Here is a 17,200-nt window from a genome sequence, read left to right on the forward strand (position 1 = left end):
TCCCCCCTCCTCTGGGAATCCCCAGACACCTTTGCAAATCCTTTCAGGAACCCTCCTAACTTTCTCCTTTTGCTGAAGCTTTTCTCTTCCCTCTTTCTGAATTCACAAGTCTTCCCTTTCCTTTCTTTCGGTTTCTCATTTTCCTCATTCATCCTACTTGGACACCACCATTTTGCTGTTCTGCTGTCCAGTCCCTGGTCCCTCCTCGCCATCACTCTCTTCAGTCCCAGTGGAAGGGTGACCACTTACCTCATTCCTCGGGAATGGCTGCTTGTACTGGAACATTTTGGGGAAACTTAGCCTCTTTTGCAGACTAGCCAACTCCTCACCATTCTTGTTCCTCCCACAAACCTGCGTGACCTTCACCATCTCATGGGTATGGCAGTTGTTGCTGCACTTCCCCACTGTGAGGTCCCGTCAGCCTGAGTCAGCGTCTCCTCCCAGTGGTCATGGTGCCTTTGCCCTAACTGTGTCCGCAGGCAATAGGGACACCCTCCTGGAAATTTGCCCATGTTATACCACCTCCGATTGGTTTATTCCAACAGCATCCATTTGTTCCCTGACTGAGTATTGGGGGCTCGGCTTAAGGTGCCGGGGAATAAGGGCCCGCTGTCTATGCTGAGAACTAATGGGGAGTAGAGGCAGTTCTCAGATGATCACCTCCATGGGTTTAGCTCATAGCCTTCAATTTTAAGAGCAGGCGGCCCACCTGAGAACATTGCTTGGCCTGTGTGTTTCTTTTGATCGATCCACCCATCACTTTTTTGGTTATCTTTTGATCCAGTATGTCAGAATCTCTTTACCATCCATGTTGCCATGTCCCGCTACCAAATGGAATGCATAGGCACCCCTGAGGCCCTCATCATCTAGAGATGCACGATCCACAAGGAACCCAAAACGTACACAAAATTCTGTGAGGGAATAGCGCAGGAACCACCTCCCAGCCCCGGAGCATGGTAGAGGCTGTTCGCCCCATAAGTGCTCTTTGGAATTCCCTTCCAGCAGATTGCCAGGGCTAAAGGTATTATGCCACTTTGCAGGATCTCCTTTCTCCAACGAGGTGGGTGATTATCTGTGACTTCATCACACTTTTCTGACACAAGATGCCATGCCACTGCAATACAGTATGGAGCCCAGTTGACCTATAGTCATGGAATAGTCCATGGAAATGGTAATTTGGACTGGTTTTGGAAAGTGGGTCAGAGATGGAGGCAGGTTATCTGCTCCAGGGATGGTTCACTCAGTATGCAGAAGGAAAGTGTGAGCCCAGACGGATCCTGAGTAGTATGGGTGAATATGTTCAGTGAGCCTTGAAGTGCAATATATTAGAGCATACCCCCTTGAACTCACCAAAAGCTTGTACTGACTTTTTCGACAGTAGCATGACAGGCAGGCTAGATGGAAATAACAACATTCGACGTAGACAGGGAACGTGTTTCTTTCACTATCCTCCCAGAAAAGCAATTACCTAAAAGAAGGCTTTGCTGTTTTTCCCCATTTTTAATAGAAACCTGCTTAACCACAAACTAGTTTCCTCATTCAGAAGATCCCTTGCAGGACACTCTTCCTGTATCCAAATGAAGGGGGGTCCCACCCACATGCCCTCTTTCCCAATTGCAGGATGGTATTGCCCATTGTTTAATGAATGAAATAGAGAGAGAGTTGTTGCTCGATCCCGTATGTAGCTGGCAACACTTTGGATGCCATCTTGCTCTCATAGAATATGTGGTAGTTGAGAAGGTTGTAGTACAGAAACTTTGTTGTAATGGTACACATGCACATTTGCACGGTATTAGCACTTGGGCAAAATAACATTTTAATTTTCATTTGAATTATGCAGGCAGTGGCTTTTACTCCCTCTATAACCTGCATGTAGTCCTTGCATATGAAAATAATCTAAAGATATTTAGATTCTTTGCAAATACACAACGTTCTCCCTATCACCCATTGTGTATTGGGCAGAGCCTGGAATATGAGAGTTCATTCCCTGACTCATACTGCAAGGGAATGGATATACTTGCCAGATATCAAAGCCTTCGTTGCCCTGAATGGCAGCTCAAAGGTCTTTCCTATTAAAGACATTGGGCCTCATTATGACCCTGCGGTAAACCCGCCGCCACCATTGTATCTGGACCGGCTAACTACGAATTCTGCAGGCGGGTGGCGTTACTCCCGCCAGGTCTCACCTGGCAGGAGTAACGCCATCCGCCTGCAGACAGAAATGGAAACACTGGCACCGGTAATTGCGGTGCCAGTGTTTCCACTGTCCCCATTCCCATGGAGTCCTATAGGACTCCATGGGAATGGGGATTAACAGAATTCTGCCTCTGGAATTACCTGGTCACCGGGGTTGTAATGCCCCAGTGATTCCGGCAATCACGGAGGCGATAATTCACTACGAGTCTTTCCCGGCACGGCTACTGCTGGACTTGTAATGAGGCCCAATGAGTTTCAATGAGGGTGCAGGCATGTTCGGGAGAGAGAGATTTGTCATGTGCATGTACTAATGAGTGTGTAGAACTTGAAATGTGTGCTTGAGGCAGTGATATGGTGAACAAGAAGAAGGAGTCGGATGAGTGTGAGTCATGTTCAAGGATTTTATTAAAAATACAAGGATCAAACACCTAACTTGCCCTATTTCGATGAGCGAAGTTCCTTACCTAGCAAGGTAAAAACTAAAGATGGATGTTAAAGTCCAGAATAAAGTTCTTAAATCCAAACCCTAACCAGTAAATAGCCCTACCACTGTTTGAAAAAACATTTAGCTAAAAAGGGAATTGTGAGGCTTTAGTACAAGATCCTCAAAGTGGCTTCTGTTCAGCCCTGTTTACACTAGGTTCTTTCTTGAATTTCAAAGTTCCACAGTAAGATTAGCTTGTAGTCTTTATATCAAATAAAGGTTTCACTTCCTTTTGCTATTTGTGATGTTATCTTTGATGTCCTGGGTGTTAGTCTTTGCAGTGCACGGTGGTGGCGCGAGTTATGGTTGCTTAGCTTACCAAAACTGGTGAATTTCTGAGTTTTTTTTTGGTTTTACTTGTAACCATAACGTCCCTTTAACAAAGTTTTTGCATTGAATTTCATAGGTTTTTATTAGTGCAACTGAACCATAACGTCCCTTTAACAACGTTTTTTCAGTGAATTTCATAGGATTTTATTGGTGCAACTTAACAATAACGTCCCTTTAACAAAGCTGTTTCAGTGATTTTCATGGGTTTTTACCAGTGCATGCTAATTCTAATTTCCAACAGTTTACTAATATACTTACCCAAATATAGCAACATTTGTATCCAATTTACAAAGTTTCACCTTACAACTCTGCCATTTCCCACCCTCTAGAATCATTTTTAACACTTCTGCACACTTTTTGCAACTTTTTCCACTGTTTTTGCATTCCTCGATGTCCGTGAGCGTCTGACATCATTGCAGACTTTTCGGACAGTGTCACATGACCACACAGGCGCACACTGCATGATGACGTGTCCGCGCTTCGTGATCGGGTCCGTACTTCGCGGACAGTTCAGAACTAAACTTTCTACTGATCTAAGAAATTTCAAGCTCAAAATGTTCCCGTTGCACAGCTCCTGCACCTATTCTTACTCATTATACATTAACAATCTAGTACAGAGCACATACTTGGAAGAATATTAGAAAAACTGCTATTTAGCTATTTATCTTAAAAATGGCATCAGCTATTGCCATCCCTCCTCCCCAAGAGCCACCACAAACACCAGCTGGAGGACCTACACAACAAAAAAAGTGCCTTACGTCTAAAGACAATGAAAAGGACCAAGAAGATGAGGTAGAGGAAGTGCCTACCCCCAGCACCAGGAGAGAATCATGGGTGTGGCAGTTCTTTACCACTGTTGGAAATGTACTAAAGGCTAAAACTACAAAGTGAAATGCACTGAGTGCAACATTGTACTCAGTTGCGGACTACCTGGACAGTACACCTACAGGACCACCTCATTTCGCGCCACACCCAAGCCAATCAATTAATGCTCTCAGAAAGACTGTTCCTTTCTTAGCATGTAGTAGGCTGTCTTCCTTCACCTCATCTTCCTCAACCAATACTTTAACCACACAGCCTACTCCTGTGCCACACAGAATCCCACCAGCTACCTTGCAAGCAATAAAGGAGGCTGTTGATCCATATTTTTTAAAGACAACAGTCCTCTTTATGGGTGTACCGAATAGTGCATTTACTATTCAGCCAAATACCAAATAGGTGGCCAAGGTATTTGGCCTGAGCCGAATAGTGGTTTACTACTATAAATGTGTCAATAAATGCATAACAAGCCAAAACTGTTGGCTTTGCCAATGCTTGTTTTAACAGGACTTCAGTGAAGGAGATGCATTGTGCTTATACAGAGATCATAGCTATAACTAACCCTTAGAAGGAGGGGGAGAGAGCACTGCTTTCAATGCTTTGAGGCACCACTAATTCGCAGGCAGGAATGGCTGCAAACGGTGCAGGGTGGGGCAGGTTGTTCATGATGAGCGGGTATACAGTACAGTTTAAGCGACGCCTCACCCCTCAGTCCCCCAATTCCTCTATTGAATTGGGGGAACGTGGGAGAGGGGTACATGCGGGAGAAAGCAGCCTGTAGCAATTGGGAAAGATATTAATAAATAAATCAATCAATCAATCAATATTAGGGGTATTGGGAATACTGCTTGTTCATCAGGTGAGAAGCAGCTGTGACGTTCGGTACTGTAGAGGGATTGGGTGTCTTCATTGTTTTCAGATTTCAGAATACTTTTTGCTTCATCAAACATTATACACTTTTGCACGCCGCTAGATTCTACTCATTTTTTCTTAGCAACAAGGTGAGAGGAGAACAAAACCTGAGCAGATGTATTTTCCACTGAGACAAACACGTCTCAGCGAGAAAACGGGGAAACAAAATTGAGGTGAAAACCAAGAGGCGCCTACTAAAAAATGGAGTCTAGGCTGACTACCTTGAAGAAATATGATGCTCGAACCCAGTCACAGAGCATGGTTCGACTTTTGTTTGCAGGGTTGTTTGAGCTCCGCTTAATGCATTTGTACCCCCACCCGCACTGTTTCGAGCCTCTGTGTTTACAGAAATACAAGAACTTTGCATTGCTTTGCAAATAGCCAAGCACATTTAGAAAATAGCATCAAGTTCACGGTGTTTTCAGGCAATCTTCTTATGTAGATTACAACCGCTGAACACAATGAAGACTGGAGCGATGTTACAATGAACAGAATTCACGCATAGTGGGTGCATGCAAACGATATGGTGCAAGGCTTTGTTTACCGTGCATCTGTAAACGGGTCTGTTGCTGATTACTTGCTTTATTTCTAAATCTCATTAAAATATGTTGAGCACTCAATAAATAAAGTTTAAAATATATATATAGATGCCTACAGCTAAATAGAAAGTGCAGCCCTGGATTTTAACTTCTCCTAATGTATGCTTATTTGGGCTTAAGTGTCTTGCCATTCAAACGACAACAACACATACTTTCTGGTAAATAGTTTACAGCATGTCTGTATTATCATGCAATCTGAAACCTCTTTATGTACGCTTTGAGCCAAGTAAAAGTTATCATCGCCTCCACTTACTCTGTTACCCAGGCCTACAGAGCGTCGCAATCCCAAACAGTGCCATTCTATGTTAAACCGACGCCTCAAACTGTTCCTCCTCCCGCAGAAGTACAGGGGATGAGACCACAAGAGGAGCATCACCTTCTGAGCTGCCAGCCGCTTCCCCAGCACAGGGGGCATGTCTGTGTTCGGGCAGCTGAGATACTGTATGCCAACATGTAAAATAATGGGAATCAAATACTGGCCAGTCAGTGCACACCACAAAGGAGACCGAGTCTGGCCGCTTTGCTGTGTTTAACTGTTGCCCAACCTACTTGTACTAATGTCCGCAAACTCGATCGAATGAAAGACAAATGGTACTTGGCACCTTGTTAGCGTTTCCTCACTCAGGGCCATTGGGCTACTTCTGAAGGTCAAAAGGATGAATCGCCCCTGCCAAAATACAAACCAGCAGCAGGCACCCAACCCCCAGCACTATCACCTGTAACCTGTTCAATGTGTGTCATGCTTTCTCTGAAGGTGCACGTGTGGCGCTTACTACTGTCGTTACCATGTATAAGTGCTCCCCATTTTGGCAGACATTGGAAGAGAGACACAGGGCGATGCAATGATTTGCAGTGCACACGATCACACAAGGTGGTCCGCCGGGGTAACCGGGAATAGAACCAGAGGCTTTGCTAGGGGGGGGGGGCTAAGCGGGCTATAGCCCCTGGTCTTTTGGTTGTAGCCCCGGATAGAATCTCAGGAGCTACAGCCAAAAGACTAGCTAGCCCCCAGTCTCGACAGTTCTGACATCAGCTTAGCCCCGGGTCTTTTCCAGACCTAGCAACACCCCTGAATAGAACCCACATTTTCCATTCCCTTGGTGGACAATCATGTTACTTTAGCTGTCCTCCGTCCCCGCTAAATGCCAGGCCACGGCTAATTGGTCGTGAAGATGATCCGAGCTTCGTCCATTCTTACCACCGTGGGCAACCTTTGCACTCACAAACCTATGTCCCTGGTGTGTCATTTCATACACGTTCCACAGGAATCAGGAAAGGACAACAGGGTGACAGCTACAGATTGCAACAATACCACCACCTGATATGCAAAAGCACTTTAGTTGATGAGATAGCTCAGTGGATTAAGCGCCTGCTGACATCAGTATGTGAATGCCAGGTCCGACGACACAGAGCCAGGCGAACTGGAGGAGGCACCCCCGATAACCCGGGCGGCGTCCTTTTCGGTTCCCAGCCCCCTCTCCCCCTGGTAAGGGGGAGGGGGTGCTGGGTCAGGGCGGCTAAGTGGAGAGCCCGCGAAAGAAGAGGCGCGGCAAAAACAGGAATTGCCCGCCAAAAGGTAGCGCGGCAAAAACAAGGAAAGCCCGCGAAAAGCAACAAAGGGTGGGGGCGTGGTTCCCTCTTCATAAGGAGCGGGGCTTTCAGCAGCAGCACACAAACAACTGCAGCTGAGGGACACCCGTGCTCGGTGCACAGGTCTGCAGTGGAAGGTTTTTTCAAACATCCAAATTCAAATTCATCCAGATTCAAACATCCAAGGGGAGGGAGTTATAGGGAGCAGAACACCTCCGCCAGCGAAAGCAAGCACAAGCCCAGTCCCAAAGAAAAGAATAAGGGCAAAAGGGAATGAAATGCATGTCTTGTTGCCAGAAAATGCGCCACTCAAAGTTGGTAAGGCATCCATTAAATGTGGGCTACCTACTCCAGTTAACATCCAGGCTATGACTCCATGGTTAAATATGTATCACAACGTTGAGCACGCTAAACTGCTGTGGGAGGGGTTTAGGCGGGGTTTTAAGATCCCATGTACAGAAAGAAAAAAGGGCAGTGAGGTGCGCAATTTGCGGTCTGCCTTGCAGATGCCAGAAGTGGTGCGCCAGAAGGTCGCTAAAGAGGTGGCTCTTGGCAGGGTAGCGGGGCCTTTCACACAACCCCCATTCCCGAATTTGGTCGTGTCTCCTCTGGGACTGGTTCCCAAGAAGGAGCCGGGCCAATACCGCTTGATTCATCATTTATCCTTTCCAGTAGGGGAGTCAGTGAATGATGGGATCCAGGAGGACGAATGCAGGGTTCAGTATGTCTCCTTTGACGATGCAGTTGACATGGTAAGGGTGGCAGGTAAAAAGGCTCTCCTAGGAAAAGCAGATATTGAATCAGCGTTCAGGCTGCTGCCCATTCATCAAGAGAGTCAGCATCTGTTGGGTTTCAAGGTCCAAGGAGGATATTATTTTGACAAATGCTTACCAATGGGGTGTGCCATTTCCTGTTCTTATTTTGAAGCCTTTAGCTCATTTTTAGAGTTTGCTGTCAGAAAGGAATGTGACAAAGGGGCACTGTTGCATTATTTGGATGATTTTCTATTCATGGGGAGAGATGGAACAGATGAATGTCTAGAAATCATGCGGGTCTTTCTCGAAGTGATGGGGTTCATGGGGGTACCGTTGGCTAAAGACAAGACGGTGGGCCCTGTGACTTGCCTGACGTTCTTGGGGATTGAGATTGATTCAGTTCAAGGGCTGTGCAGGCTTCCACAGGACAAGGTTCACAAGATGAAATCAGCTATTGCGAGCTTGAGGTCCAAGAAGAAGGCAACGTTGAGGGAGCTCCAGGTCATGGCAGGCAACCTTAATTTTGCGGGCAAGGTCATTCCGGTGGGGAGGACATTTGCTAGGGGCATTGAGTTGAAAATGATTGGTTTGAAACATGCTGGTCAGCATGTCAGGTTGGGGTCTGATATACAGGAGGATTTGGCTATGTGGGATGAGTTCTTGGATAGCTTTAACGGGGTCTGCTTGTGGAGATCTGTCTACAACAGCAAAGCAAAGCGTAAATTGTTCACAGATGCAGCAGGGGGTTTCGGGTTTGGTGTGATTCTTGGTACTCAATGGTGTGGAGCGGCATGGCCGGCCGATTGGCATGACCAAGGGGTCACCAAGGACATCACCCTGTTGGAGCTCTTCCCAATTGGGGTAGCATTCAAGTTATGGGGGGAACAGCTGGGAAACAGCAAAGTCACGTTGTGGTCAGACAACCTAGCGGTGGTGCAGATAATTAATCACGGTGCGGCTAGGAGTCCCAGGGTGTTGCGACTATTGAGAGAGCTCAACAGGTGCATGCTAAAGTGGAATATTGAAGTGCGCGCTAGACACGTCCCAGGAAAACTTAACACAGCTGCTGATGCTCTCTCTCGTTTGCAGTGGGGGAAATTCCGAGAGTGTTGCCCGGGAGCAGAAAAAGGGATGACGCCATTCGATGCAAAGTGGTGGGACATAATTTGGGGGATCTAAGTGCCCTGATTCAGACGGCGTTAGCTCCAAGCACGAACACAAAGTATCAGGCATGCTGGAAACGGTACCTAAGCTTCAAGCAAGAGGAGCTGGGGAATACCATGTTGGAAAAGCCTGTGAGGGCGTTTGTGGGTTGGGGATGGCAAGCAGGCAAGTCCAGGTCATGGATGGCACATCACCTGGCAGCCATCGCTCATTTTTCAAAATTGCAAGGGGAGCCCGACCCGACTAAGGAGCATTATATTTGTATGGCCATGAAAGGATGGGCCAGACAGGTAATACCAATAGGAGATGAGAGGCGCCCCATAGATTATGTCAAGTTACAAAGGGTGGTGGCCAGTCTAAGGTTGACCTGTCACGGGGATTTCGAGGTAACATTGTTCAAAGCTGCTTTCTCGTTGGCCTTCTTTGGGGCCTTTAGGGTAAGCGAATTAGTCCCAGAGAACAAAGGCGCAAAGGGTTCGAAATATTTGCAGATGCAGGATGTTCAGGTCTCTGAGGGTGGACAATCGTTATGGCTGAAAAAATCCAAAACAGATCAGGAAGGTAAGGGGTGTACGGTGGCGTTACAACCCATTGCAGGATCCACGGTGTGCCCAGTCCGGGCCGTGGTTGCATTTCTCGAAGTAAGGCCTCCTTCCGAGAAAGGAGCACCGTTTCTGATACACGAGGATGGCTCCGCACTAAGTCGATTTCAGTTTAAGAGGGTGATGGAAATGGCATTGGCAAAAATTGGGGAGAATGAGGGAGTGTTTGGTACGCATTCATTCAGGATAGGGGCCGCAACATCAGCAGCGGCAATGGGGATGAGTGAGGTTACGATCAAGCAGATAGGTAGATGGAAGTCAGGGTGCTTTAAGAAATACATTAGGCCCGAAAAATTGTAAGGGTGACACGCCTTCTTCTTTCTCTCTCCCCCCCCTCTCCTTTTTTAGCATCCGCCCGGAAGAAGAAGACAGCCGTGTGGGTAGTAGGACACTCTTTTGTGTCCAGGGCGGGGGCCCGCTGGTCAGAGGAGCAGGAAGCACTAACAGCAGGGGAGTTCAGGATTAGGTGGCACGGGGTGCCTGGCATGAGGTGGGCACAATTGCATGGTCATCTACACAAACTCTTAAGCAACAAAAGGAAACCTGATATATTGATCGTTCACTTGGGGGGGAACGATTTAACAAGGCTGGGGAGAGGGGCTCTCATGAGGGAGATGATGTATTCACTGCAGGAAATTGCAAGCCAGCTAGGGGAAACAGAAATATTATGGTCTGAAATCATCCCAAGAAAGGAATGGAAGGGGGCTGATAACCACGCCGCAGTAGAAAAATCTAGGCGAAAGCTGAATTGTGCGATGGTAAAATTTTGCAAGGGTAGGGGTTTTGGGCAGATTAGGCACGGACTCATTAACTTAAAATCTCCAGAGTATTTTTTAAACGACGGGGTGCACCTATCTCCATTGGGGATGGAATTATTTTTCTGGAACATATGCACAAAGGTACTAGAGATGTGAGAGAGGAGCAAAGGGGGGAGCCACATTGGGCGGAAACCCAGACGTGGCGTGGCGGTGTTTGGCCAGACAAACACAGGAGACAGACTCCGGAAGAGCCAGGAGAATGCGGGAAGGGTCCTCGCTCTTCCCAGACCCAACGCCCCTTGGGAGCCTAAGCGGCAGGGGCGGCGGGGAAGGACTATTACGGCTCAGCTTCCCCCAAGGAAACGGCACTCTCCCCGCTCAGGAGCACCTGCAGGGGCAGGACAGGCTCGGATACTACCAAAGCAGGGAGAGTTGGGCCTACTGATGGACTCTTGGGAAAGGAAAAGGGGGAAGCAGGTCCTTGGGACACGGAGTAGTCGCCGCACCTGGCAGACAAAGTTTTTTCCACAAGTGATGTACAGTTTGGGTGTTGTATTGTGGAATAAATTTCTGCGGCCTTCTTATGCCAACAAACAAGCAAGTCTCTTTCTGCACTTTCTGGGGGGGAAAGGGCAAAGAGTGATGGTGTTATGCTATATGTTGGGCATGGGTGGACGGATGCCGGAGTTATGCCAGGTCCGACGACACAGAGCCAGGCGAACTGGAGGAGGCACCCCCGATAACCCGGGCGGCGTCCTTTTCGGTTCCCAGCCCCCTCTCCCCCTCGTAAGGGGGAGGGGGTGCTGGGTCAGGGCGGCTAAGTGGAGAGCCCGCGAAAGAAGAGGCGCGGCAAAAACAGGAATTGCCCGCCAAAAGGTAGCGCGGCAAAAACAAGGAAAGCCTGCGAAAAGCAACAAAGGGTGGGGGCGTGGTTCCCTCTTCATAAGGAGCGGGGCTTTCAGCAGCAGCACCCAAACAACTGCAGCTGAGGGACACCCGTGCTCGGTGCACAGGTCTGCAGTGGAAGGTTTTTTCGTTTTCCCACCCACCAACCCTACGAACAGATCACTCAAGAAACGCCTGGTCATCGGCGTCGCAGGACGTCTAGGCGGTGTGGCGGTGTTTGGCCAGACAAACACAGGAGACAGACTCCGGAAGAGCCAGGAGAATGCGGGAAGGGTCCTCGCTCTTCCCAGACCCAACGCCCCTTGGGAGCCTAAGCGGCAGGGGCGGCGGGGAAGGACTATTACGGCTCAGCTTCCCCCAAGGAAACGGCACTCTCCCCGCTCAGGAGCACCTGCAGGGGCAGGACAGGCTCGGATACTACCAAAGCAGGGAGAGTTGGGCCTACTGATGGACTCTTGGGAAAGGAAAAGGGGGAAGCAGGTCCTTGGGACACGGAGTAGTCGCCGCACCTGGCAGACAAAGTTTTTTCCACAAGTGATGTACAGTTTGGGTGTTGTATTGTGGAATAAATTTCTGCGGCCTTCTTATGCCAACAAACAAGCAAGTCTCTTTCTGCACTTTCTGGGGGGGAAAGGGCAAAGAGTGATGGTGTTATGCTATATGTTGGGCATGGGTGGACGGATGCCGGAGTTATGTCAGGTGACAATTTAGGACCCTGGAGCAAACGACAACACCTCCCTTTGTGCTGCATTGAGCGAATAGTATCACCTCGTGCCAGATTAACCCTTCTTAAACCATCCACCTACTGATATGTGGCATATACACATATATAGACTTGTCTTCTTCAGTTTAATGATGTACGACTAAAGACGGGAGCTGTGCGGTGGGACTCCAAAAATCGTCCAAGCTTGACAACAAAAATGTGCGCCCTCCTCTCCCCCAGACCCCTCAAAAAGTCCTTAAGAATGACTAGGTCTCTTTACGCTACAAAAGTGTGTTTACTTACATGACGTATGTGTGCGTGCGCACAGAGGCTACTCCACTGGGCCCTACATTATTAATGATGTTATATTTATTGCATGCCTGCGCTAAAGATGGCGATATTAAGAGAACCGTTTGCCAACTCTGCAATGTTATGAACAATTTAAGTATAAAGGGGAGGCTCTAATACAGGCGCCTGTTACCCCACATGTGATTGCCAAATTAGTGCAGTTACACCATTGAACGGGCGTAGACAGAGCCGACTTCTAGCTGAACTTCCCACACAAATATAATATATTTGGAATAGGGGTGTAACTTCGGCTTTGAATACGGATTCCAGTCAAATACCTAATTTTCAGCTGGAATTCGGCTGAATACTTACTTAAAGACGAATTTCGGTACACCCCTGGTCCTCTGTATATACTGCAACACAACATTCTGCAGGGGGGCGCAATTTCGAAGTGCTTTTGAAGCTGTAATCAAGGAGCATGAGAAACACTGCCTGCTACATCAGATGTAACACAAGTGCAACATCATCCCCTGTCCACCTGCACTTCCGTGTTAGTGCTTGGTGCCTCTTCCCTCATTTCCCTCCCCACCTTATGTTCCAGCCTGTGCATTGGGGGATGATGTCCATTACCACCCCAGTTGTCAAAGCAGTAACCTGGGGTGCAAAAAACAAAAAGGATGTTTCTATTTTTCTTCCAACATCGGGACGTGCGCAGCAGCCCGCTGTCGAAAGGAACATCCTTTTCCAAGATGGCCACCATGGAAAGGGAATGCGGGGCTCTGTACAGAGCCTCTCTTCCCTTTCCATGGTGGCCTGCAGAAGGCAAACAGAGAACCCTATGACCATATTACCACGAGCACATTTTTTTCCATTTCAAATCTATCCCAATTTAAAAAAACTTTACCACATAGCCGGTCTCTGGTGGCCATGCCCACTTTAACCCCATTGCTGGTCCCTCGTGGTCATGGCCAGTAGCCAAATTGTCCGCATCATGACCTTATGCCATGACCAGGACAATATGGCCACTGCCCATGGCCACAGGGTATACCTCAGTCATCAAAGGTATATCACTATTTTTTGCACCTACATTATGAAACTTGTCAAAAAATAAAACACGGACACATCTGCAAAACCATGCTTTCAGGTCTTTGCCAATGCTCCTTACACAAATTTGCTGGAAATCCTCCCATGTTTTATTTTTTTCAAAAGTGTCAAAATGTAAGTACATACAATAGTCATATAATTTATCCCCCACTTGACAAAATCCATTCAGACTTTGCACAAACAATAAAGGTTGCGTCTCTAAACTTTCTGAAAACCTTTGTCTAAATTCGTCAAATAGCAACAAAGTTATAAGCCATCTAAAAATGTTCAGGCATCCATAATACTACAATACCACTTTTGAAAGTCAATTTAGTTTGAATACGGCAATAGGTATCTAACTACTTGAAAAGCACCCTTCATTGCAAAACACTTCAAATACGCCATCTCAATTCTTATATAACAAAACATCTTCTAACTTCTAATGTAGTTAGAAGACGCCAACAAGTATCTAACTAATTCAAGCATTCTCTTAATGACAATATAGTTCAAACATACTATCACACTTACACTCCCGTAACTGTTCTCAAGTTTTGTTTTATCCAGTACAGATTTTTTGTCCCAATGACCCAATGATTGTGTAATGTCAAAACAACAGCAGTGTGTCATACGCTAAAGTTGTACCAAACGTGGTACTTAAAATATACTGTTTTTGAGGGTCTAAAAAAGAAAATGTATATTTAAAACTGCATACCGCTACAGCTTTTGAACTATTATGCTTAACCAATTGTACTGGGTTGTTTTCACAGAAAAGAAACCAGAGATTGCAAATTCATGACGCTACAACACTAAGTACCCACAGCAATTATAATCAATTACATATTCTGTGAGCACTGTCCTCAATTGTACTACAATTATAAGTACCATACACAGTTTAATTACATAATTCCTCCATATTACAAACACATTGTACTCCAACTACATTACTTACAATTGCTGTACACATATTGCTACTATGGTTATTCTGGCGATACTCCTACTACATTACCTATAATTACTATACACATATTACTACTGAGGTGGTTGTGCCCAGTGCACATATCCCCCAGACGTTGGCCACAACACCATACACCATTAACTAATAAAACTCACCCTGACCCCCTGCAATCTAAATGATGTCCGCAGACACCGAAATTGACTGCAGACTCGCAGTATTTCCAAACCCTTTTTTTCACCTATAAAACAGCTCCTTAAAAGGACATTAACTACAAACACGCAAGCTGGCACTCATACAAGTAACAGAAGGTAGGACCCTCCTACTCACTCTATAATGTATACCCAAAAGCTCTAAGAATTGTACATTAAGCCTTTAATGGAATACTTCATCCTAAAACATTCCACCCTGGATTTTTCAACAGGAAGATTCCTCACGGAGCCATTAGCCATTAGGACGACAGCAAGGAGAGTTTCCATGCTATTGTGCAAAATATTAGAACACTGACTTTTTGAACAACCTCCGGGACTAGTCCCAATAGGACTAACCTCCAAATCAAATCAACAGGTGGTTACACTTGAGTCCACCGACTGTATGTCACATGACAGTTTCTAATGTCTTATTGGTAGAGCATCTGAGCACTACGAAGGCGACATTAAAAGCAAACCTTATGCTTTTTTCAGCCGCATGCACATAAAACGACACAGCCAGGTCCTTCCAACAACTGTGAGCAGTGTTGTGCACCCCCACAGAACCAGTGCAGGTAATTTGCCTGTCATCTGATGTTCAATGTTCCTGTTAGAACTCAAATAGCATTCAAGCAATTATAGCTTACACTATTATGTTTTTATTGACAGGCCGAGAGTACTTACAAGAACTATGAGATTTGAATTGTCATTACCACAGCAAAATGATAAATATTGGTTGAAAAACTCCTGAAGAATGTTCATTAGTAGTTATAATTGTCAAGACCCTAACCTTTGACTTTACACACATATATAAAAAACTGGAAGTACAAACAATTCCAATCAGAGTTTTGAGTTCCGAGTGGACAGAACAAGAAGCATATCATGTTTTGAATGAATAACATTTATGTTTAGAACCAGAGACATTATTTACAGACCCATCCCTTTCCATGCTCCCCCTACCTAGCTAACACTCCATAAGAAGCCAAGACCTGGCCAGGTAAGAGCTGCAAAAATGCAAAACAAACCCCCAGGAAACAGACTTTCTCGATCAAAGCTCCCATGCTGGCACCTCATACCCCTCAACAGTGGACTCAAACCCAGCATCATGCAATTCAGAAAGGAGCTCAAGACCGTTCTCTTCAAAGAGTTCCTTCTTCATTCCCACATAGACATCTCTGATCCCACCTGCTCCTGATGCTTAAGTGTATGGGACACAGCCCTCCCGTATCTTGTGCCCCCTTACCTATTTTCGTACTAACCCATAGTTGTTTCCTTTATTTATTTGGGGTATTTATTGAGCACAGACCTGAAGTAGGTCTGTGCTCAATAAATATCCCAAATAAATAAACACAAAATAAAAATACAGGGTTTTGAGTGTGATATCATAGTTAATGGTTCGTTTTGACCAGTTTGACTTTTCCTACATACCTGAAGAAGATGGTTGCAAGTGTATAGCTCTGTGCCTGCAGTGGTTTTCCTTGCCTCAAGTCATCAGCCACTTCTTTGGGTAACATGCCTTTTTTTCAAGGGAAAAATAATGATTAAGGACAGATCCCAATATACAAAACTAAGACATGAATGAATTGTAACTGACGTCAAACAGGTACACAATCCTGCTGAAAAAATGTCAACAAATATAGTGAAACATAATACAAAGAATTAAACTTTTACAATTGTTATGAGGAACGCAGACATTCAAATTTTTAAGTGACCATTTATTCAACTATGCACTTCCTACCTTAGCTTTCTCCAAGTCAGCCCCTATTAATTAATGAATGACAGCATCACATGATCCGAACTCTTCTGTGTTCTATGCTGCTTTGGCTAGAGTTTAGCATTTAGAATAGAATTCGGTGATCATTCCACTTGCCACAACCTCCTCCATTACACAATCAACACAATATACATCCACTCGTTCTTTTCTGCCAGGGCCATTTTATCTGGGATAGAGCCAAACAAAAGCAGTCCCGCCCGGCAAACCGATTACTACTTGGGGCAGTGCCTGCACTAAGAAGGTGTTTCCTATTTTAGAGGTATGTCTTCATCCATAACCCATGGCCCCCCCTATTTGGCCTGCAGTATTGTTAAAGTTTTGTCATAACATTGCATCTTACATGATCCTCTGACTTGGGTTCATTTTCACTGCTTGAAGAGAGTCAAAGGTGACTGTTATTTGACTGAAGAAGATGGCCAAATATAATAATGTATAACAATTGACGTCCAGAATTAAGATACACTGGCAAAGGGTATTAGGCCCCATGTTCAGACAGACCTTCCCCTATCACTACTCACTGGTGGTATGTATTCCTCTGTGCTTCTTATTGGATCTTACCTCTCCTCTCTCCCAATTACCCTAGTGACCAACATTTGCCTGTCAATTGGTGCTAACCATGGGAGTTTTGAAGTCCTGTTGGCTATGTATTCCTGTGCTTGGAGATGCTCCCAACCCACTTATTCCAATCTAAACATTGGGTTTAGTAGTTGGGGATGAGACTGACGTGCTGCAATGGCCTAAATTGTCTTAATGCATTTGATAAGGTGGTCAACCCTATCCTTTCCAAGTTCATCTCGTGGCGTTCATCCTCCTCTGCAATGGTGTTATAACTGCATTGTTTCCTCCAGCTCACTTTGTCCCTTTGCTGGGATCACCGACCAGGCCGTTTCTGAAAAATAACTACCCTATCTGTGGATGCACTGCTTCAAATGACTTCACACATACATGGGGTTCCTCTGTATTGCCTCCTTTGTATTGCCTTGCTAGGGCTGAGGCCTTCAAATGCAGATCTTATTAGAAAGAAGAAAGGCGAGACTAGACTCTTCTTCTCAGGCATGTTATGTGCAGGAAGAATATCTGAATCATTGTTTTCTATA

At 45.9% G+C, this 17,200-nt stretch overlaps 1 protein-coding gene across 1 annotated transcript in view; it reads right to left on the bottom strand.

Moving 5' to 3' along the window:
- The window catches only part of LOC138510826 (atrial natriuretic peptide receptor 1-like), a 488,764-nt gene that overhangs the window by 5,806 nt on the left and 465,758 nt on the right, over positions 1-17,200 (bottom strand). The window contains exon 19 of the mRNA XM_069626514.1: positions 15,758-15,845. Within this exon, the coding sequence (XP_069482615.1) occupies positions 15,758-15,845 (88 nt within the window). The remainder of the gene's footprint in view (positions 1-15,757; positions 15,846-17,200) is intronic.

The sequence above is a fragment of the Ambystoma mexicanum genome, chromosome 6p (genome assembly GCF_040938575.1).
Source record: "Ambystoma mexicanum isolate Mex_15411 chromosome 6p, UKY_AmexF1_1, whole genome shotgun sequence".
Lineage (NCBI taxonomy): Eukaryota > Metazoa > Chordata > Amphibia > Caudata > Ambystomatidae > Ambystoma > Ambystoma mexicanum.